The 22,621-nt window shown below is 56.3% G+C and overlaps 1 protein-coding gene across 2 annotated transcripts; it reads right to left on the reverse strand.

The window, feature by feature from the left end:
• Positions 1 to 5,312: 5,312 nt before the first annotated feature.
• Positions 5,313 to 21,829, reverse strand: SHCBP1 (SHC binding and spindle associated 1). 2 transcript variants are annotated; one of them, XM_016155103.2, is made up of 13 exons: positions 21,700 to 21,829; positions 18,946 to 19,113; positions 18,654 to 18,769; positions 17,161 to 17,369; positions 16,348 to 16,440; positions 13,469 to 13,702; positions 13,215 to 13,383; positions 12,868 to 12,988; positions 10,337 to 10,468; positions 9,848 to 9,966; positions 8,276 to 8,362; positions 7,783 to 7,924; positions 5,313 to 6,454 (listed from the first exon to the last, which is right to left on the reverse strand). In XM_016155103.2, exons 1-13 carry the CDS (start codon positions 21,788 to 21,790, stop codon positions 6,141 to 6,143), a joined length of 1,995 nt encoding a protein of 664 aa, XP_016010589.2. In that variant the 5' UTR covers positions 21,791 to 21,829; the 3' UTR covers positions 5,313 to 6,140. The 2 variants fall into 2 exon arrangements, with proteins under 2 accessions (XP_016010589.2, XP_036087124.1); XM_036231231.1 differs by lacking the exon at positions 21,700 to 21,829 and adding an exon at positions 21,167 to 21,407.
• Between the last annotated feature and the right edge of the window lie 792 nt (positions 21,830 to 22,621).

Genomic DNA, 22,621 nt, shown 5'->3' on the forward strand with positions numbered 1-22,621 from the left:
GACAGACGCTCTGGCGTGGTTCAAAACGGCTCCTTTTCCCCTCTCCCGGGAGAAGCATGAGGGGACTTTTCTCTAGTGAGAACCTGGTAGAGTTCTTGGAGGTAAAACTCGCACAAGCGCGGGGGGCGGGGGCTCCCCCATGACCGGGTCCCCTGGAGTTAGGTCTCAGAATCGTCCCCACGGACGCCCAGCGCTTCACCAAACCACAGTGTTCCCGTGGAGGTTTCTGCTCCAGGACGCGGTGCCTGCCCGTCCGTCCCTCCAGCGTGGGGGGCGCTGGTGTGCCCGTGACCTGGCTCCTCTGAGGGATCTGGGAAGAGCTGTCATTTTTCCGTTTGTTCAGCTTTTTACTCATTAGGAGGAGGTGGTGATTTTTTTTTTAAGTGCCTACGTGATGGCCTGGAAACCAGCAGTCTGAAAAGCGTCATCTTGACTTCAAATACTGTATTTCACCCGCTTCTCTCGTACCTAATGGAATTCTTTTTCCAACAAATTCAAGGGCGACTAGGTGACCCCAAGCTGACCTGGCCGAACTTGCCTCGCTCCCCTCTTATCCTCCCTCCCGCTTCCTCAAGTGCAATCAATTTAATTTCGCTTCCGAAGACTGACTTCAGAACAGAAGGCTTGATCTGGAGACTGGGCAAATAGGTCTCACCAAGGAGCTAGAAGATTTAGTTAGCAGCCATTAAAATTCAATACATCTTGCCTTTCTTGATTCCTATAAAATACTTTAATGTTCCATTGACTGCCAACTCAATTGTTTTAACCAGTACCTAGGACCCTCTCGGCTGAGAGCGAGTTTTGCAAAATACGAAGCCATTAATTGCGTGATAATTTTACATTCACGGTGGCAACATAAACGAGGCAGCGAAAGGCACTGTGAAGGATTAAAAGCCAAGGACTGAGGAAGTGCTTGGAATGACACTGAAGCATGACGCGACTTTAAAGAGACGCCTTCGGTTTTGGAAATGGGCGGCGGCACATTTAACGAGCCGCCTGTACCCTGGTCAAGTCCCACTGCTGGCTCCAAACCTCCGTTTCCACCAAAGCTCCCCAGCTCTCTCTTCTCGGCTCTCGATGTCTAGGGTTTCACATCAAAAGAAGTAGAAAGCTTCTCTCCTCTTCAGTTTGTAAGTTTTGCACTGAGCCTTTCCCGCTTCTCCATGTTTCTACTCGGCGGTCTCGGAGTCCCTGCTGCTGCCAGGTGCAGTGTGGCACACGGCCAGGGGGCCCCTTCGAGAGGGAACCCTCCCGCTCGCTCTCCTCAGTCCTTCTTCCCCTCGGGTCTGGACAAGACCAGTCCCCTTGGGAAGCCATGGCAAAGACACTGGAGAAACGACAGGTAAAGTGGCCGAAGTCTGCTCCTTCCGACTAAGAACGGGGTCCTGAGCCTGTCTTGGCAGAGACTCCAGCAAGAAAAATATCCGATCCGGTGGATTCTGAGCCCCGACTCTCTGTAAGTCGAGAGCCGACACAGGAGACATGGCAACGTGAAGCTAAGTCGATCGGCTCCTGCTTCCGGATCCGGGAGCGGAGGAGAAGCAGGGCCCTGGGGAGGGAGGAACCCCTGGTCACCACGATCCCTTTCTGCGAGGCCAGAGCTGCCTGGTGGGGTCTCCGCGTGCAGGTGGCCTCTGAGGGTCCGCTCAAGACCGACTTCCACGTGGAAATGTCCGATACTTCGTTTGCATTAATTTTGATGTTTTTAATGTCTCACCAAAATAGTATTTGTCCTGGCTGAGTTGACACCCCTTCAAATTGTGCACCCCAGGCCAACACCTCACCCACCCTCCCCCAGCCCCTTAGCCCCAGCCCAGCTGTCTCAGAACCCCCGTGCATCAGCACCCCACCCCGCAGAGCACACTCGGGGGCCACGCGCTTCTCCACGTGCGGAAACCAACACCAGGCCGGCACCCACGTGGGGGGGGGGGCACCCCCGGCTGTGCAGCAGAGCGCCCAGAAGGCAGGCGGGCATGCTAACCACCCTGAAGACTGACACGCAGCTCGCTTGGCAGCTCTGTGGTTAGAGCTGACTCCTGCTGTGAGGAGGGACCGTGACAGCGGCATAAGGTATTACAGTAATTTTACTGACAAAGCACTAAGCGCATCACAGAAGAAGTTCACAATCGATTCCTCCCTTCCCAGCACAGGGGCGGCAGCGGCAGCGGCAGCGAGAGGGGAAGGGGGAGGCCCGAGAAGGGGGCGTCTCCAGAGGAGCCACAGAACCAAAAAGAACAAAGAACGACCATGCGAGCTCCACTCTGTCTCTTACCCCAGCATCTTTCCACCACCTATGACACCTCCATCACCCAAACAAAACCCCCAAATGCACCCCGAGTCCATTTTGAGTCCTGCCTCCTGACTGCCCACGCCGGGCGGTCTGTAAAAAGCCATCCCCAGTGCAGCACAGCCCTGTGCACGCGCGCATGCACACACACGCACACACGCGCGCACGCGCACACACGCACACACACACACGCACAGGTGAACTGTCCCGCCATGGACTCATAAATACACTAATATTCCAAATCACCAACTTTGCCTGTTGCCAGGGTAACTGGCAGTATTAAACCCTGCCACTGAAACTTCAAGAGCAGATGACATAAAGTATTTATGTGTAATTGCATCGTATAAAGACAAAGAGATTTTCTTTCATATAAAACACGAGCATGTCTTAGATGAGATGGGTGTTTATACCACGTTTCAGCCACATCTCCCAGTGCACATGACTTCCAGAAAGTGGAAAGCAAGTCGGCAAGTAGGGGTCAGTCCTGCGGGGCGCCATCGGCCCGCCTCGGGCTGCGGTCAGCGCAAGGTCCATCAGAGGCTCGTCTCTTTACCTCCCCGGTCAAATGGGGGCTGCCGTTTCCAGTGTCGGCTTCGTCCTCAGCCTGGCTTTTTCCACGAGGTGGCGAAGGTGGCTCTCAGCAGTTTCAGCTTTGTGGACCCGGAAGCGGGGAGAGACTTTGTAGCCTCTGGCCGGCTTGGCCTATATTTCGTGCTCATCCTTTGAGCAGTCACCGTCACCCTGCGAATCGTGTCATTGTTGTCTGGAGCGGCATTTCCTCCCTTGGGAGGGAGGGGCCTGTGGCTGCGGTGTCTGCAGGGGGAAGGGGACTCTGTTACAGGAGTGGGTGGGGCCGCCTCGCAGGCCAGACGTGGCCGCTAGGGACTGGCGAGCCCTGCCTCGTCCTGTCCCCTGCACCCTGTCCCCGGTGTGGTGGGCGTCCATCGGCACGGATTGCTGTGCATTTAAGAATGCTCGGGGCAAGTCTGTGGCTCCTCTAAGGTCTCCGCTCGGTCTTCCCACCCCGTGGCTGCAGGAGCCGGCCCCCTGAGCCTGCCTTAGCGCTCAGCACTTACACATGAGGGAATCCACGTGCACAGACGCCGATGTCCACGTTAAGGGAAAACAGCAAAAGCTATTTTCAGAGTATTATACGTGTTGTTTTTAAGGACACATTTTTTCTATTAACGGTGAGATATGGGAAAAGTGAATTTCCACTTCAACACGTATAAGACTTAAAAAATGTTCTAAATATATCTGCACATACCTTTTCAATCACAGAAAATGTTATAAAATTAAGTACTACACGTAAACTTTGTATCAAGGCCTAATCACTGCTTTTATCCCATCTTCGTTTTCAGAGAAGCCTGTGAAGTTCTTTCCCGAGAAAGGAACAGCAATAATTAGTGGGATTATTCCTAGGTGCTCGTCAGGATTTCTTGAGATTCTTTCTCGATCCTCCTCTCAAGAGCCGGATCTAAAAAGTAGCTATTTCATCATCGTTCTACAACTAGTTGTGGAAAAGTGGGATCACGTGACCTCTGGCTGAATGAATGAAAATACGCCCATGTCTGTAGCTGGCATAGTGACAGAATAAGAGACTGTGAGAAATAAATCTGAAGACTCTCAAATGACTCTCGAACACTCCAGTCAAGGCAGAGAACACTGCTGCCAGCCATAAACGCAGGGTCGCACTGAGGGCGGACCGGGATAGGACATGGTGACTTAACCAACACAGAAGACAGGCCTGTCTCCGCGGCGGTGTTGACATCGCCAATGTCAAGGCCACGTCCCTCCTCCAGGGTCCTCCCTGTACTGTCACCTGAGACGATCAACGCTTCGCAACAGAGGCAGCATTTTAAGTGCCGGGGTCCCCAACCCCCAGGCCGTGGACCGGTACCAGGCCTGTCAGGATCGGGGCCGCACAGCAGGAGGTGAGCGGCTGGCGAGGAGCGAAGCCCCGACTGCACCTGCAGCCGCCCCCAGCGCCGGCATCACCGCCTCAGCTCCGCCTCAGGTCATCGGGCGTTAGGTTCTCATGGGAGCACCGGTCCCTGGTGCCACAAAGGTTGGGCTGCTCTATGTAACTTAAAAAAAAAAAAAAAATGTTAGGCCTATTCGCTGATAAGTGATGACATGAATAAAAACATAAGCTTAGATTTAAATGAAGATGAAATAAAAAAATATCACTACACAAAGGAACAAAGAGGGTATAAACCTTACTTCCCCAGCTACTTGTCATTCTCGCGACACTCCAGCGAGATGTGAGAGAACACACAAAGTCTGAACTCCGTGATCAAGGGGAGATTCAACCGGAAAGCCGACCTGATTTTTTAAATTTCGATAAATGGTTTTTAAGCCAGTATTTGGCTCAAGTTGAAGCAGAATTAATTAGCATTACTTTTGCAACAGGATTTTAAAAGACTTCGAGAGGTCATTATGCTGAGTGAAATAAGTCACACAGAGAAAGATAAATACCATATGATTTCACTCACGAGCGGAATCTAAGGAACAAAAAGAACAAAGTAATCAAAAGCAGACGACACACATGGAGGTCAAGAACGGGGTGAAGGGTTAAAGAAGCACTAGTCAGTAGTTCACAGATGGTCCGGGGACGGGGAGCACGGCACAGGGGATGCAGTCGGCACTAACATGTTGGCCAGGCGGAGGGCCAGGGGAGGGAGGGAGCGAATGGGGGATCGTTTTATAAACTATGTAAATGTCTAGCCAATGCACTGTATACTTGAAACCAATAAGATTAGATTAGAAAATAAAAATAAAAAAATAAAGAGTACAAGAAAAATGCCTCTCGTGGTCCAAAACTCAAAGACAAATCCTTCCACATTTAGTAGCATCTGAAAAGTAAAAATTATAATTTATTCAACTATAAAAAAAATCACACCGAGGAAAAATTTAACACTCTGAAACACTGCAAAGTCATCAAAACGTTCATGTGCTTCGAAGGACCGCACAGGCTACACGGAAGCTAGCCCAGAGCCCATTTGAAAAAACACAACACGATGCATGGCTTCGTCAGTACAGTTTTAATCAGCAGGCATATTAATGTCACATACACTTTCAATATAAATACTTTTAAAAGCCGTGCTTTATATGTGATGCGCAGAGCTGATGCAGCACGTACAGGTTACCATGGACCATGAGAAATCAGAGGAGAGAGAACACTGTTCGGTGGAGAAGGCGCCTCCCTGTTAACCGTTCCCGCGCAGCTGCAGCGCGGACGCCGGCTCTTCGGCCCAGAACGACCCAGTCGGCGGGTTTCACGCCCGCGGCGCCTTGTGTCCCCGCGCGGCCAGTGCCGGCGCAGCAGCGCGCCCGCCCAGGCGCTGCCGGCGAGTCTGCTGAGGCAGGTGAGGCAGGTGAGGCAGGTGACGCCACAACGCTAAGTGCTTTTGCTTTACGGCAGCATCACGCAGATGCAGACGGGGCTCGGACTCGCAGCGAAGGGGACACGCGGCGCGGGGCGCGCGGCCGGGCGGCTCTGTTCCGCTGTCCCAGCCCCCGCGCCCCCGCCCCCCCCCCCGCCGGATGTGCTAGGTCACAGTGCGCGCGCACCTGAGAGCCACGTGTCCGGAGACGGACCCCCGAGGGGCGAGATCTCCGAGCACTGTCCGCCTCGTGTTTTCGCCACCGGCTGGCAGCGAGGGCGCAGCGAGGGCGCAGCGAGGGCGCAGCGAGGGCGCGTCCCGTCTGCGCAGGGCGCACGTGCGGGGCGCGGGCCCGGGACGGGGCGCGGGGCCGGACTGGGGCGCGGGCCCGGGACGGGGCGCGGGCCGCGACCGCCGCGCGCCGTGTGCAGTCCTTGCTGTCTGTCCGTCCGTCCACGCCGCGGCGGTCAGAAGAGAAACGTGCCGAAGCTCCCCTTCCCGTTCCAGCGGAACTGGTTCCCCACGATCGCCACGAACATCTCCTGCGACATCAGGCCGTCGTCCGCCTGCGTGATCCCCAGCTCGCTCAGCCGCTTCCTGCGGAGCTGGCCCTTCTGCGTGGAGGCGGCCACCAGCTCGCTCAGGATCTCGCAGTTGCCCTCCACCTGCTCGCCCGCAGGGGGCGCCACGCGCCGGGCCGCGCAGCCCATCAGCTCGTCCAGCTCCGCGCCGGCGCCCGCGGCCGCCTCCCCGCCGGTCTGGCGCTCGAGCGCCGCGTCCTCTGTGGGAGCAAACAGGGTGACATGGACGGACCGGCCGGGCCAGGCGCGTGTTTCCGCAGAGCGCCCGGGGTTCCCTGCGGACGGCGGTCTCTCCCCTCGCAGCGGGGCAGCTCGAACCCTTCTCTGTCCCCCCCATGGCCCCGTCGCTCGGCAGACCTCTGCCGACGGCCGCTGTGTGCCGAGCGCCGAGCTGGGCGCTGCACGCAGCCGGGACGCGGCTACTGTCCGCACGGGGCTCCCCAGGGGCCGCTGGGGGCACCGCTCGGGAGCGCGCGCCAGGCGGGGCTCCAGGGGGCTCCAGGGGGCTCCCGCGGCGCTGCCGGACGGCGGAGGGTTTCTCAGGTCTGATCGGGGCACCTAACCAGGTGACCTTAAGGACACGGTTCGAGTGCAGATGACCTCGTCACGAGCCCTTTGAGAGCGGGGTATACTCGGCTGGGTGAAGGACGGGAACGCACGGGGGTTCAGAGCATGTGACACATGCCGAGCACGAGAGGGACGTGCCCTGCAGGAGCCTCTCTGCTGCCCTGACGAGGGGGTGACAGCAAGGACCCGAGAGCGGCTTCGGACCCTGAGCGGCAGCCAGCGAGGCAATGCGGGCTCCAGACCGACAGCGTCCAGGAAACGGACCCGCCCACAACACGGGCGGCCGGGATGACCCTCCCCAGAACTCCCAGGTAAGGGCCCTGCTGGCTGGCACCCGAGGACCCCACCCCGCCAGCGGGGGCTCCCGACCTCCCGCCTGGGAGGAGGAGCCGGCCGAGGCGGAGCCGGAGCAGGGGCAGAGCCTGGAGGGGACCAGGACTCCGCGGTGCCAATGCTGGGCCCTTCTCTGGGACTGGGGGGTCAGAGCAACCTGGGGCGTGGCCGGGCATTCATGAATTCCCGAGGTAGCTCAGCTGACAGGGAGGCACTGACTTGTGCCAATAAAACATGGAGGCGAACTCCCCACCAGTGACCGCGACCTTCACCGCGGGAACTCATTCCTCTGCCCCCATCCCCGACAGGCGCCGGCAGGAAGCACGGCTCGGCCACAGGTCCACCCTGACTCCAGAGCTTCACAGGAAGCCAGGCTCGCTGAGCAGGGGACTGCAGGGAACACACAGGGTCTGGAAGGAGCGGCTAGCTGACCTTGACAGCTGCTTTCACCCTGAGATTCTACAGTGTTACGGCTTCACCAAGCTTCTCGGTCCCCAGGACCAGGCACGTGCCAGTCACCTTCTGCACACAAGGAAGGAGACTCGGCCCCTTCGGCAGCGTTTAATGCTAAGATAGATTAACTTAGATCTGGCGCTTCACTGTGAACTACTAAACACAGCTTGCTTACCTTCGGTTCCATCCTGGGCATTTTCTTGCAGGTCAGAGAAAATCGTAGGCTTCACCAGGACAACGCCATAACCTTCGTTGTTGTGTATGACATTATTCACCATGGATATTTTGGGAATGTCATAATGCTCATCTAAAAAGTCCTGTGATGTCGAAAACAAAGGCTTGGAGAAACTGTCACATTCGACACTGCCGGCTTCTAAAATCTCACCTTTTTTAGGCTATTCTAAAAATAAACCAGAAAGCTATGCTTATTGCTAGGTGGCCGCAGCCTGAGCTGTGACATGGCGTTCCTGCCACTGCCACAGACCCACAGACGGCAGTGCATTCCCACAGTGACTCCCAATCCCCAGCTATTAACAGTGCTAAAATTCACAGACTGCCTCTGCGTTTCAAGGGCGGGAAACGGCAGAAGCCAGCGTGGGGCTCTAATGGAACGTGACCGTGTCCCAGGGGCCCATCCGGGCTGGACGGAGGGCGTGTCGGGTGCTCACCTTGATGAGGATCCCCTCCTTGCAGTGGTGGATGCCGTTGTCGCTCAGGGTGCACTTACTCCCGGGATAGATCTCTATGCCGGCTCCCTGCAGGTCACAACGCAAGGCAACGAACGTCAGGTTGAAGCAGGCGGGGCGACAGGAGGAGCCCGGTCCCGGCTGCTGCTCAGACTTTCCCACGGCGCACACGGAAAGGGCCCGACGGGGGGTTTCACGGGGACTCCCAGGGAACAGCGCGGCCGGCTCCACTTCCGGCAGGTTGTGGGTCATTCGGCACTTTCAGAAACCACACACACTCACACACACACACTCACACACACACACACACACCCCGGCTAAGAGCCACTGTCGTTCTGGACGAATCAGTTTTCTGATTCTATCAATTAATCAAACACATATCATGTGATCGTATCAAACGATGCAGAAGAAACATCTGACAAAAGTCAACACGCATCCAGCTAATACCTAAGGGCAGCGCACCGAGCACGGCCCCCGACCTGCGGGGGGCAGCCCAGGCGTCCCCCACCATGCTCACCCACGGTCCCGCTAGAAGTGCTGGTCGGAGCCGTGAGGAGAGAAAAGGAAGCCAAAGGCACACGGGTCAGAAAGGCACGAAACTGGCCCTATGCGCAGATAACACGATTTGTCTAAAATCCCAACAAATCTACAAAAGCACGCCTAGAAGTCGGAGGAAGATGTGCAAGGTCACGCAGTGTAAGACAAACATACAAAAATCAACTGCATTCCTAGATGCTAGCAATAAACACGAAGAAACCGAAATTAAATGCAAACTATAACATTTTGGGGGAAAAAAATAGAAAGCCTTTGAATTCTAGGGCTAGGCAAGGAGTTCTGAAACTTAACACCAAAAGCAGAATAACTCAGAAAGGAAAATTAACAAACTGGACTTCATCAAAATTTGAAACTTCACTCTACAAAAGCCTACGTGAAGACGAGACCAGCTACGGACGAGCTACGGACCAGCGGAAAGTGTCCATAAACCACACACGGCCCCAGCGTGGGCCAGTGCCCGGCACGTACGGAGCCCTCGGGCCTGCACAGCAGACAGATCGCTCCGGTCAGACACGGCACAGGGCACGAATGAGACGTGTCGCTGCAGAGCAGACGCGGACGGCGAATCAGACATCCGCGTGACGCGAAACCACACCACGTCCCCAAGCACCAGGGAGACGCAAACGCGGACCGCACGCCTTCCGAGCTGACGGAGGTTCACGAAGCGGTGAACACGCCGACTCGCCGGCGGGGGCGTGGAGAAGCCGGGACCGCGAAGCCCGCGCGGCTGCTAGAACGGCGCGGCGATTTCTCACTTAAACGGGTCGACGCTCCCAAAGAGCCCACGAAGCAGCCACCGCCAGGGTCTAAGCCCCCCGCCGCGAGAAGCGGCAGGGTCCCTGCCCTTCCTCCCCAGCCTCTGCTTTGAAAACGCCCGAGGAGAGGAGCCGGGGCGTCCCCGGAGGGGACCGGAGCGTGTGCGTCGTGGGGCCGCGTTCCCGTCGCTTACTTAGAACTTCGCCCTGGACTGCTCCCTAGAAGGACACGGGGGCCGCATACCTTGGCCCCGTATAAGTCCGAGGTCTTCATCAGGAACTCCGCGGAGGTCCGCACGGTGACCCCGGTCGTCTCGCACTGCAGGACACAGTTTTCCAGCGTCGTCTTGCCACGGTGGATGACTGCGGGGACAACGGCCGAGAGCGGTGAGGCGTCACGGGGCTCTCCCCACAGAGAAATGGCCCCGAGCTGCCCTCGGCTCATCTAAACACCTGGGCGGCTCCCGCTTAAACCTGGTGATCGGAACTGCAGATGCGTGATGTTTCACACGACTAGTCTGAGTCATTTTGGGAGATCTACAAGCAGCGTTCCGCCACGAAACGGACCCGCTTCCGAGAACAGGCTGAACTATTTGTCGCTTCGGAACCAGCTGCCTAAGCCGCCACGCTACATACGTAAGCAACCGGTCAGCCGTCCGGACACTCAGGAGCGGCGTTTCCCTCACTGTCGCCCCCCGGGAGGGCAGCGCTTCCGTTCGGGCCGGGCACTCACTCAGGATCCCTTCCACGGCATCGTGCTGCACAAACTTTATGCTCGAGATTCTGACGTCCGCGCCCGTGCAGTCCACGAAGGTGTCTCCCTTGCCACACTTCTCTATCACCACGTCGTCGGGCAGGCCATACCCTGGTGGGGAAGTGGGGGGCCACTCAGGACGGGAACGGCAGACGGCCTCGAGCGACCCCGGACGCTAGGAGACCCGCCAACCCAGGTGCGTCGAAATAAAATCTGATTGTCCCCGCCCCGTGTTTAGCTCACACCAGGGTCTACAACTTCCAACGACGCCGCCTCGCCGGCCGCCGCGGCAGAACTGCCACCTGATGACACCTGACCAGCGCGGCCGCGAACCCACTGAGGATCCGCTAGAAACAATGAGCAATCCCAGGGCCTCAGGGCTGGGCCAAAGCGCCTTAAAGCATTTAACACTCGTGACATTTTTCCAACCCTGAGCCTATTATTCTAATATAAATCAGGTTTCGAAAAGCCCAAGCAGTTTTCCAGATTACCTCATTTAATATTCACCTAAACAGATTGACTTAAAATCTGAAAAATGAACTTAAAACTGTTTTAGCCATTAGAAAAATAGGTCTATTGAAAAACGCTGACTCTTTACGCGTCTCAGTCAAACCAGCAATGGGGGCCGAGCCCCCGAATGGCTTCCTGACAAGGGGAGAATCCGAACCCAGACCCCTGCCTGACCGCTTCGCAAAACATGGCCACTTGGACCGGCCGGGAGGAGGGACCCGCTGAGAAGGGGCCGCTGCTCGCGGGCGGCAGAGCCGGGCCCAGACAAGCCGGCCAGGCTTGGGGTGCCCCCCGCCCCGAGAGGGGCGCAGGGCACTCGCACACGGCCCGCGGGGCCTGCGGGCTGGCTTAGGGGCGGCTTTTCCCTGACTCTTTCCACGTGTCTGCCCGTCCTGCACGTTTCCCACAAGAAACACTGTTCTGTATCATCAGGGAAATGAAAACTAGAAAAGGAATTGCTGTATTGAGAAAAACTGAGACGGTGACATACACAAGTCGGGCACCCTGAGCCGTTTAAAACGTAAACCCTCACCCGAGGACCAAAGGTCCAAACGGGGAAGAACCGTACTATGCGCACTGAGAAGACCCTGTCCCTTGCGGGCACGCAGCGTGACCCTGTGATGGTGGCTGCCGGAGGCCGGGCCAGCTGTGGGACAGGCGCCGACCGCCCCCGGGAACCAGCAGCGGCAGGCACCCCACGACCCACAGACCAGCCGCCCGTCTCCGCGGTCCCGGGGATGCCCCGTGGGCAGAGCTGGCCGCCGCGCGCTGACTCCCGGGAAGCTGACGGTCACTGACGCCGCCCGGGCAGCTACGTTACGACCTCCTCACTGGCCCGCCACACAGTCTATAACGACGTCGAAGGGCAAAGTGTTTCTGTTGCAGTGATTTGTTCTGCAGGTGCGTCATGCACACGCTCACCTCTGTCATGTCAAACGTCGGAGAGGAGAGGAACAAAAATTACGCACACGAACAGAAGAGGGGGCCGGGCGGCGAGCCGGGGGCCAGCGGGACACTCATGCCCGGCCTCGCCCCCGGCAAGGAGTCCTGACGAGATGAGGATGAACAGCGCGGTGTAAGCGGTTTGCGAACGGCTGCACGAGCCGTGAATGACACGTGATTTCTGCACCAGCCTGAGGCTGACTCGAAGAGCTTTTGGTAAATAGTTGAACAGGTGCACCCAAATTTGACATGTTATGGAAAAATACGAGACTAAGATGAATGACTAGAAAGTAACTTAAACCTAGTCCCCAACCTTTGTGGCGCCAGGGCCCGGGGCCCCTGTGAGCATCTACGGCCTGACGACCCGAGGCGGAGTGGAGGCGGTGATGCCAGCGCCAGGAGCGGCTGCAGACGCAGACGGAGCTTGGCTCGCTGGCCCGCCGCTCGCCTCCTGCTGGGCGGCCCGGCTCCTGACAGACCACGGACCGATACCGGTCTGCAGCCCAGGTGTTGGGGACGGACCCCTGCTCGAAATGCACAAGGAGACTATAACTGCTAAAAAGTTGTTTTTAATGGAAGCTTTCAACATTACTGTTCTCAAAAGTATATTCTGGTCAAGATTCAAAATTTTTTGTGACAATCGGTGAGCTTTTAAAAAAATTAAGGTAAGATTTTTGGTCCAATTTCAAGTTGGACCTATACCTCCCACAAAAATAATTCAAATTTAGAACAAGAAACCATGCACCAATGTATCTGCAACCATTATGAAATGAGAGTAAGCAACAGATGGAAAAAATACTAAGCTTTAAAAATACATCGCGGGGAATACTTCCTATTCTAGAAATGAGGCTTCCTTTCCGGGAACCGCCTGCAGCCTGGACGGTGAGCTTCCTCCTGAGGCTCCTCGTCCCTAGGTGCTCGTCCTCCCAGCACGCGACGCCACAGAGAGCCACCCCTCGCAGGCGCTCGGGCGCTGAGGCCGTGCCCCAGGGGGGCGGTCGGTGTCTTCTGAAGCGTGTCACGCGTGGGAGTTCGGGCGTGTGACCTTCCGCACTCACCTTCCAGCTCGATGGAGTCGGCGATGGAGAACGTGCCGGGCACCATGTAGCGGCCGGGACAAACGATGACGGTGTCGCCCTCGTAGCAGGCGTTTACAGCAGCCAGCGGGTCACTGTGGAACTAGGAAACCCCCACCCACGGACAATGCGCACCCCGAGAGCACCCTGGGGATGCCTCCCGGCGCCCTCCCGGCCCACCGTCGGGGGAGCCAGCATCGCCTGCGCACAAAGCGCACGGGTCACGGAAAACCCACCCGGGGGCGCCCCGTGACACCCCCGCAGCAGTCAGGAAGCCCTGGGGTGAATCAGAAGGAAAAGAGCCCCATGGAGCAGGAAACTCCTCCCACCTGAATTTCAGTGTCTTCCTCACAAGGCTCCTGACAAAGCCTGTCCCTGAGCAGAGACTGCAGCAGACCGGTCATCATGGCGGGGGAGACCACGTGGGTGACCTTCTGGCCATTGGCTCGGACGCCCTTTGCTTGGATGTTGGAATTCTTCTGATAACCAAACACATACCTGAAAGAAGCCAACAGGCCGGTCAGAAGGGCCGCTGACCGGCCGCGGACGGGGACGCACCGGCCCGGGACACAGACGCGCCGACCTCAGCAGAGGGTTCTCGATGAGCTTCAGCTTCTGTTTCAGCTGCTCGATCTCAGAATACAGCTTCAGCCCCTCCACCATGGAGAGGTTCTCCTGCTCCGTGTCCGCGTGGCAGCTCGACAAGCTGCTCCTCAGGTTCGAAAACTTCCGGTAGCTCTCCTCGCACTGAGACAGCAGGCTGCGGTAGTCGCCCACGAGGCCCGACGGGACGCGGTCCTCGAGGATGTCATAGTGCCTGCGAGGTGAAAGGCAGCTGAAGGCCCCGCCCGCCTCCTGCGCCGGGCGCTCCAGGCGCCACGGCGTGAAGGTCGTGGACTCTGCTCCCGAGACGTCCCTTTTCTTGTCCCTTAGACCCGAGCCTTTGTGCCGTAGAAACACTGAACGTTTGCATGGCGGTTTGTGATCATTCTTTAAAAATGAGGAATTAATTTCCCCGCGTGTTAGATCCGAAATCTTAAGTGGGTCACGGGGGGCGGTCGGGGCGGGGACGGGAGGGGAGTTTCATCAGCGTTTAAGGTTCCCACATTGACGGAAAACCCACAGCAGACGCGGTTCGCACGACCTCGTCCTTTCTCGCATGCAGGCACCAGGGCACGCCACTCCCTGGGAAGAGCATGAGAGTATTTCAAAAACATAAGTCTTTCGAGATTCTGAGAAAGAACCAAAGTGCGATTAAAACAGAATAATCTGCATTGGACAACGTTTTTGGCACTTAAAATTTACTGCTGATTTATATACATACAGAACAAAAAGTATTTCTAGATGCAATAATCTGAGGGTAGAACCAAGTTTACAAATGCAAAATTAATGGATCTGAAAATAAACTGCCACATGACTGCCGTTACCTGAAGTTTTAAAATACCCGCTTTATTTCTCAGTTTAAAGGCTATTTATTGTCTGACATGTGCCTGAGGCCAGGGCACCCCAGCCTTGGCTACAGGAGAATCACGGGGAGCTCTGAGAAGTACTGGCGCTCAGGTGCCCACCCAACCAATTAAACCTGTCTCCAGAGAGGGATTTTTTTCGAAGTTCCCTGGGGACTCTAATGACAGCCAGGGTTGAGAGCTACTGCCTCAGATGATGTGTTTTAAACTTAGTCACGCTCTAAATGAGATGAGGAGAAAAAACAGAACCACATCCTTGACAAACTGACGTCAAGTTTCAGTGAACATTCAAACAGTATTTAAAACAAATAAAAAATACATTTTTTTCCTGCTGTTTAAGCAAATGAATTAAGTGAAGCTTGAAAAGCAAGGATGTTTTCGGTTTGGGTTCATCCATGGCCGTTTAAACACATTCTAGAAATCTCCTTGGCAAACAGGAAATCAAGGTCTGAACCACTGACTGCCACGTCGAGTCCATTACATGAAGATCGAGACTCAGATCTTAAAGTGACTGTCGGGGCGTCTCCCACGCCTGTGCCAATCAGCCTGCTTCTTCTCATGACCGCAACACCCCGTGGGCTGGATGCCACAAACCGGCCTGTCTCAGCCACGAGCCTGGGCGCCGGGGGCTGTCGTCGGAAGGAGGGACACCTGCCGCGCAGTGTGGCCTCAGCCCGGCACCGCGGCCGCCCTGGGAGCCCCGCCCGCTGGCCGCTCTCCCCCGCCTCGGCCCAGGGCCCTTGCTGGAGTCGGCCCACACTCGAGAACGTCCCAGCTCCTCCTCCGCAACTGACACGCGCCTCACACTTTCCCACCCGCCTGACGTACTAGGTGTGTGCGTAAGTCGCTTCCTGCTTGCACGAGTAAGGCTGTCAAATCCGAACACCGTTTTTTCCAGGTAAAGATCAACTTTGCCAGATACACGTGGGGTTCGCCTACCATTGCATTCCACCTGGGTCGCAACCAGGCACCGCTCGCAGGAGCAGGTGCATCGAAACTGGGAACCCCGCAGGCGTACTGCGAGTCTGGCACGTCACTGCACATGTGACGGGAACACTGACCCCACGGCCAGTTTGGGAAGAGCTGAAATCAGACACATGGAATCGAAACCAGGCGGCACCGTTAACCTGGCTTTTCACCTGTTTTTCACTTATTGCTTCCTACCTAACCAAGAGAAACTTACTAAATGAAATAGGGTTCCACGGAGGTGTGCAAGGTCACGGCCTTGTCGCACGTAACCAAATCGTCTTTCGCACGGGGAAATGCCTTCAATACACGGTCCCCTGCTTGCGAGCGAGCGCAGGCTCTACTGCATTCTCCAGGCGGGGGGGGGGTGGGAATCGCCCAGGTGGGAAACGGGGCCTGGCGCTGGAGCGCCATCTGCTGGACGGAGGGCCACGTCGCACAAAGCCGGGAACAACTGGGTAGAACGGCTGATTAGGGGTATTTCTGTACGGAAGGGTTTTTCCTACTAAAATATGACAAATTAGAAGAAGGTGTTTAGGTGTTTTGGAAGTTTTTATTCGCCACCACTAACTATTTAGTATTTTCATCTATTTGTCAAATACGATTTGAGGACAAGACCTTGACAAAACCACCTGAGATAAATCTATTAGTTTAGACTGATGTTTTACTGTAGGAATTGGAAGCCACCTACTCTAAAAAGTTAAAGCAGAAAACGTCTTCTAGCATTCCACTGATTTCACTGTTTTTCAAATAATTGTTTTTGAATCTAACAAAGGGTTTTTTTTAAACGTTAGCTCAAGATTTATTCAGATTTACAAAACATCGAGCTGTTAGATGTTCTTGAACTCTTTTAGGCTCAGTTTATAAAACACAGAAAGTAGGTTTCTCCGCACGAGTTTCGCGGGTCTGCCCCTGCCTGCGGGCCCCGGAGGGCACCCACACGCCGCACCCACACGCCGCACACCACACGGGTGGGGCTAACGCGCAGACGGCCGCCCTCCCACACGCCAGGGTCACTGGTGACACTCACAGTCTCAGCCGAGGTTCCACACATCTGACAAAGTAGTCGTCCTCGTCCTCCTCCTCCTCATCCCAACTCCTCCAAATGTGTTGGTAGAAAAACCTGGAATGGAAGCGAGCACCGCTCGGACTCAATCACTGGCGAGAGGGCTCGGGAGTAAAGCCAGCGGCTCCCCCGCTGCACGTGACAGCCACGGTCACACGCGGCCTTTCTGCACTGGCCACAGATGCTTTTCTACAGCGCTGGTTCTGTTGGGACCTTCTTACTAGAACTATGTATTGACTATCTGTGAGTAGGTGGCAAGGCCATTTGCTGAGACAGAAAAGACTGGGAGAGAATCAGGTTTGGGGTTAAAAACAGAGAGCTCTGTTCTCGCCATGTCAGGGCCAAGACGGCCACCTGACCTCCGGGCGGGTGGTGTCGAGTGCAGATGATCTGCGGGCTCAGAGCTCAGGGAAGGGGCAGGGCAGAGGTCACTGTGGGACCGGTCGGTGTACTGCGGCGTTACAGCAAGAGATGAGAGCATCTGGGGACATCCGAGGACGCAGTTCTCAACCCCGGCTGCACGTCAGACTCCCCCGGACGCTTCTAACAACTATCCCCAGCCCGCAGCCAGTTCACTAGATCAGAATCTCTACAGGAGAGGGGTGCGGGATTCAGATTTGTTACAGCTCTCCAAGTGATTTAACCAGTTTTTTATTACGGAAAACCTCCAGCCTGTGCAGGAGCGAGCAGTATCGCGCGCACCGCAAACCCGCGCGCCGTGCAGCTCAGCATCACCGCGTTTCTGGCCTCGACGCCGCCCGCACCCGCTCCTCCTACCTGACGTGCTCCACGGCCAGCGCCGTCTGGTCGAAGGCCCCCGACTCGTCGAACACCACCCACAGCTCCTGCAGCGGCAGCTGGTGCCCCTTCAGGTCGAGGAGCTCGCTCACGCTCTCCACGGTGAACGTGCTCACGCGGGACTCGCACAGGTGCGGGCGGGCGAGCCTCACCACGGCCTTCAAGGCCGCGAAGTCCACGTCCGTGACCTGCAGGGTAAACGAGGCGACTCGGCAGGCGGAAATCAAGAGCCACCTGCACAGGTGAGCCCCGCGGAGAGCCCGGTCGTTTCGAGCGTGTCCTGGGGCGGGGGAGCCCCCTTCCACAAGGCAAAGGCCAACGTGTCAGGCCTGGCTTTTCCCAGCGGAGCTTACACTGTGACCGTGGAAACCAACCAACAAGACTGTGACAAGGTTGGTGACAAGGGCGTGTCAGAGAACAGCTAGCAGGGGTGTGGTCAGCGCAAGTCACTTCAGGGCCTGGATGAGAAGGGTGAGGAGGAAGCAGCCGCCCCAGGGCAGGAAGGTGCGCAGGGCCGGGGAGCAGGGCCGGGGAACGGGGGTGGCTGGGTAGCCGGCCGAGCAGAAAGGCGAGTTTCCTGCCGGAACCAAGGGAAGGAAATGGTGGGGCGGGGGCAGGATGAGGAGCCAGAGAGCAGACCCCGGGCCCAGTAAAAGCGCTGGAGGCTCTAAGCAACAGGACAGCGGGTTCTCTGTGGAAACCGAGTCTGGCGGCTTCTGGAGAACCGACTCGGGGGTGGGGGGGCACGGGGTGGCGATCACCGCCAAGGCTGAGGGTCAAGAGCCACAGGGAAGATGCGAAGATGGGGCCGGAGCCAGTGGCACCCCGGGGCTCGGCCGGAGGCCGGCGTGTTTCCCAGAGGGCAGAGCGAGGAGCAGGCGCTCCCCGACTGAACATTTCCGTTCCACGGGGCTGGTGGGGTCCACGTAACAGACACGGAGAAACACGCGCGGCTGTGACCAGGGCAGATCCAACGGGAAAGGCCCAGCGAGCTGAAACCTGCGGCTGTGACCAGGGCAGATCTAACGGAAAAGGCCCAGCGAGCTGAAACCTGCGGCTGCTTTTCCTGCCTGCGCTGGCCACGTCGTGGAGATCGACCCGCAGTGACACATCTGTCAGGCAAAACACGGCCAGTCTTCAAAGGCCTCTTTGGCCTGAGCTGTGACTGGGCTATGACTAAGGTAAAAAATTAACTGAAGCTCCAGTGATGTCACGATCAGGCCTCTCTGTTTTTCCGATGGCTTAGGATCCACTTCCCTTCTCGAAGGGCTCCGATGCCCGGACCTCTCCACCCTCCTCGGCAGACTCTAAGATCCACGGAGCGCGCCGCTCGCCACGGCAGCGAGAGGTGGAGAATGCGCTGCTTCCAACCGGCTCAGGAAGTTTCATCAAAAATAAGCGCTTCGGCTGTGACAGTTAGAAGGACAGCTTTTAGCTAGAGACAGATGTCTTACCGAGAGAATTAAATTTACCTCAACCAGCACCTCGAACACGCTGGTGTGCCAGACCGCCCGCCAGCCCGATGGTTCGAGGACCTTCTCCAAGAACTCGGCTGTGAACTCCCTCACCTCGGAGGCCTTGCAGTCAGCTGTGAACGGATTAGACACAACGGGAGTTGGGATGCTTGCTGAAGCAGACGAGCCAACAAACCCACTTACGCCCACCTGCCCGGAGCCCAGCACCGGCAGCCGGGGGCCCTGGGCGACGCGGCAACCTCCTCGTGGACTAAAAAGATGGAAGAAGCAAGACGCGGAAAGGACGCACCTAAAATGTAGTCCTGGTAGGCTCTGAACCGCTCGTAGAACAAAAGATGACTCGTTTGGAACATTTCTGGGAAATTCGTTTTTCCTTCCAGCACGAAACTGGGTAAACTGGTCCCTGGCTTGTCACAGTCACCGCGGTCACTGCACGAATCTTCATCTTGGAACAAACCTGAAAGAACCACTGAAATGAGCAGGCCCGGCTGCCCCCAACGTCCGAGCAGAGCACAGACAAGGAGCTGGGTACGATGCCCGACGTGGCTCCGCTGTCGTCAGAAGGAACCAGCGTTACTTAAAACTGCGAGCCTGTGGCAGGTTAGGCTGTCCCATCCTGTGAGGGCTCTCGCGAGGCGGACGAGGGGGGCCGCGACTTAATCCGGCGGAAACCGCCCAAGTTCTGCGTGGTCAAACATCTCAGTCTTTTTTTCCCCCTCAAAAGTTTCGTAAAGCTGCATGAAAATACACGCCTTCCCGAAGGAGTGAAGCCTCCTCTTGCTGTCTGCAATCTCGGCCTGCCAGGGGCCCCACAAACAGAGAGGAGATCCCCCTGGTGATGCATGGCTTCCTGCGCCAAAGCTACTAGGTTCCTCCTCACTAATTTTAACGACTGTGTCTGCGGAAAAGATCAGAAAATGCCGATTGCATCAGGCTTGGCTTATGTGCTTATGCTTCATCAGGTGCGATCCGGCCAGAGGCACATCCAATTCTGTGTATACGACGTTTCTAATGGACATAACGACCACTAAGTGATGCTGAGGACAGCACCTGGACTGGCACAGTCGCTCCCGGGGTTCTGGGGGGTCTGAGGCTGTTACTAGCAGCGGTCTGCGCTCTTTCTCCCCCCGCCCGTCACACTTTCTCCTTCCTTCCACTTCTCTGCGCCTGTTCCGGCCACCAGAATTACCTGACAACACAGACGGCTGAAACGTACTCAAGGGCCCCCCGCTCGCAGACGCCGATGTACCTGAGGACACCGATACCTCACTAGCTGTGCCGCCGCCTCCCGGTGCGTCCTCGCCGATAAGGGGAAGGGGAAACTAGGATGCCTACTTCAATTAAACCCAGAGAATTCAAGATGTGTGAATGACAACAGTACCCATCACTTAATGCATGTGTGTTAAAAAAATCGTACATTCACCTCACACACGTTAGGTGGCTACCACCAAAACACAGAAAAGAAAAACTATCAAGAAAACAAGACTTGGCAAAGATGTGGAGAAAAGGGAGCCCTCGGGAATGTAAACTGGTGCAGCCGCTATGGAAAACAGTATGGAGGCTCCTCAAAACATTAAAAGTAGAATTACCATATGACCCAGAAATTCCACTTCTGGGTAATACTCGAAAGAACTGAAAGCAGGGTCTCAAGAAATATTTGTACAGTCACGTTCACGGCAGCTAAAACGTAGAAGCAACTCGAGTGTCCAATGGTGGAGGAATGGATAAGAAAAATGTGGTTTATACACAGTGGAATATCACCGAGCCTTAAAAAGGAAATTCTGCAACATGCTACAACGTGGATGAACCTTAAGCGCATCATGCTAAGTGAAATAAGCCAGTCACAGGAAGAAAAATACTGTGATTCTACTGATGAGTTACTTAATAGTTAAAAATCATAAAGGCAGAAAGTATAATTATGATGGCCAGGGAGCTGGGGACGTTAAGTGTTCAGTAGGTAGTGTTAATGTAAGAACATCTACGCCAGGAAAGAATTTTATAAAAATTTATTTGAGCTAAACAGAGGATAAATCTAGGAAACAGACCAAGAAAAAAATGCCTCTGGCAGTTTGCAGCCTCTCTGTGCATTTAGAATTAAGGAGGAAATACAAAGAAGATTACAGGAAGGTAGGAAAAGGCAAGGCGGGGACTGGATTCCAGGATAGGCAGAGTGTGTCCTCTCTTGAGGGTGGTTACTTTGAGAGAGAGGAATTTCAAAGGTGTGTAAACCTAGGTGCACAGAAAGAAGGAACAGGCTCGTGAAAGGCAAAGGTGTGCCTGGGGTGTGACTGTCCTCCCGGACCTGTCCAGTTAGGAATTCCTGACCAGATCACACTGCGCGGTTACTTTCCAAAGAACCCCTGTTCTGGCCACAATAGTTTGTTTACAAAATGAAGAGTTATGGGGATGGATGGTGGGGGCGGCTGCACCTGTGAATGAATTTAATGCCACGCAACTGTTAAGACGTAAACTTTACGACCTGTGTTTTAACATTAAAAAGAATACCTTACTTCGGCACAAGTCTTTACAGCCACTTTGAATGGTTTATTTTCCAAACACGACTTCACTCCCTCTGCTGCATCTGGAGGGACCACTGGCTGGTTTCCCGATGGGAAAACTGAAGCCGAGCGACTCGAGTCAGTTCACGATTAGACCGAGGTCCTCCCCGAAACTGGCTCCCCTGACTGTGGGCCTGTCGCCCGCTCTCAGGGCGGCCACCCAGGCCGAGGCTCCTGTCCCTTCTCTCGGGAAGCGGAGCGCGGTCACCACCTCCTCTGACCCCTGAGACGAAGTGGAACCACGAGCCCCGGAAGCCCCTGCGGACGGACACCCGGGGCGGGAACTCCCTGCCGGGTCCAACGCCCTCCAGACCCCAGGACGCCGGGGTCGGACGGGGCGGGGAGAACGGGAGTCGCCCGGGACGCCTCCCGAGTCTGACGTCGGGGACTCGCGCAGCCGCCACCGCCACCAGGGCCCCTGCGTCCGGGGGGCCGTAGGCCCCGCGCCGCAGGCGGCTCCCCAGGCCGGCCCGGCGGGCACTCACCTGCCTCCTCGGCCGCCCAGCCCGTGCGCTCCGGCCCCGGCCCCATCGCCTCGGGCCCCAGCTCGCCAGCCGCCAGCAACCCGTCAGCCATTTCAAATTTCCGCGGGCGCCGCCAGCCCAGTAACGTGCTGACGCTCGCACTCCTGATTGGCTGGCGGCCGCGGCGCTCGGGCCAATGACAGGAGAGCTTGCGTGGCCGCACGCGCACGAGCCCCGCCGCGCCGGCCTGCGTCCGCCCCGGGCACAGCGCCACCTGCCGGCCGGGCGGACCGCCCCTCTCGTCCACGCTCCGGGTCTCTCATTCCCTGGGACGCACGGAGACACAGTTGGATTTGGTCGTGATTCGGAATGATTTCCAAAACACTAACAAGCCATGCCTGGAAGTGGAGTGTAGCAGAAAAGGCACCGGACGGAAAGTCAAAGCCGTAGTGACCAGACTTCTTGGTGGTGTCACTGGGCAGTCACTTCGCCTCTCAGACGCTCCGTGCCCCGTGGCAGCCGGGTATTGCCCCAGGTGGCTCCCTACCTTTCATCACAAGTCAACCTTTCCCTCCCCCCATTTCATTCACTGCCTGCACAGGCACACATGATACTCTCAAAGAATGGCTGATTAAATGTAATAAGTAAAATGTTTTGCCCGTATTTATCAATCAAAACCAACTATAACCTCCGATAACAACATTTATTGAGTACGGTGTGCAAGACACCCTCCTGCATGCTTTACCTGCATGATCTTATCCAAGCTTCAAAAGCCATTCTGAGGCCAGAAAAACTATTATTCCCATCGTACAGACGAGGAAATGGAGGCACTGAGAAGTTACGTGGCAGCCGGTTTAACCCAGCACCACCAGTAGAAACCAGCCAGACTCCAGAGGCCGCCCTTGACCGCCTCCGCCAGGCCAGGACTCCAGCTGAGGCAGGA

This window comes from Rousettus aegyptiacus, unplaced genomic scaffold, assembly GCF_014176215.1.
Source record: "Rousettus aegyptiacus isolate mRouAeg1 unplaced genomic scaffold, mRouAeg1.p scaffold_m13_p_14, whole genome shotgun sequence".
In the NCBI taxonomy this organism is placed as follows: domain Eukaryota; kingdom Metazoa; phylum Chordata; class Mammalia; order Chiroptera; family Pteropodidae; genus Rousettus; species Rousettus aegyptiacus.

Excerpts from the sequence above, each read along its gene's own strand:
- SHCBP1 (XM_016155103.2), bottom strand. The coding sequence starts at position 21,790 with ATGGCTGACGGGTTGCTGGCGGCTGGCGAGCTGGGGCCCGAGGCGATG. Across the intron at positions 19,114-21,699 it reads CTGGGCGGCCGAGGAGGCAG|GTTTGTTCCAAGATGAAGAT; the intron begins GTGAGTGCCCGC and ends TGGTTCTTTCAG. Across the intron at positions 10,469-12,867 it reads CGACTCCATCGAGCTGGAAG|GGTATGGCCTGCCCGACGAC; the intron begins GTGAGTGCGGAA and ends CTTCCCCACCAG.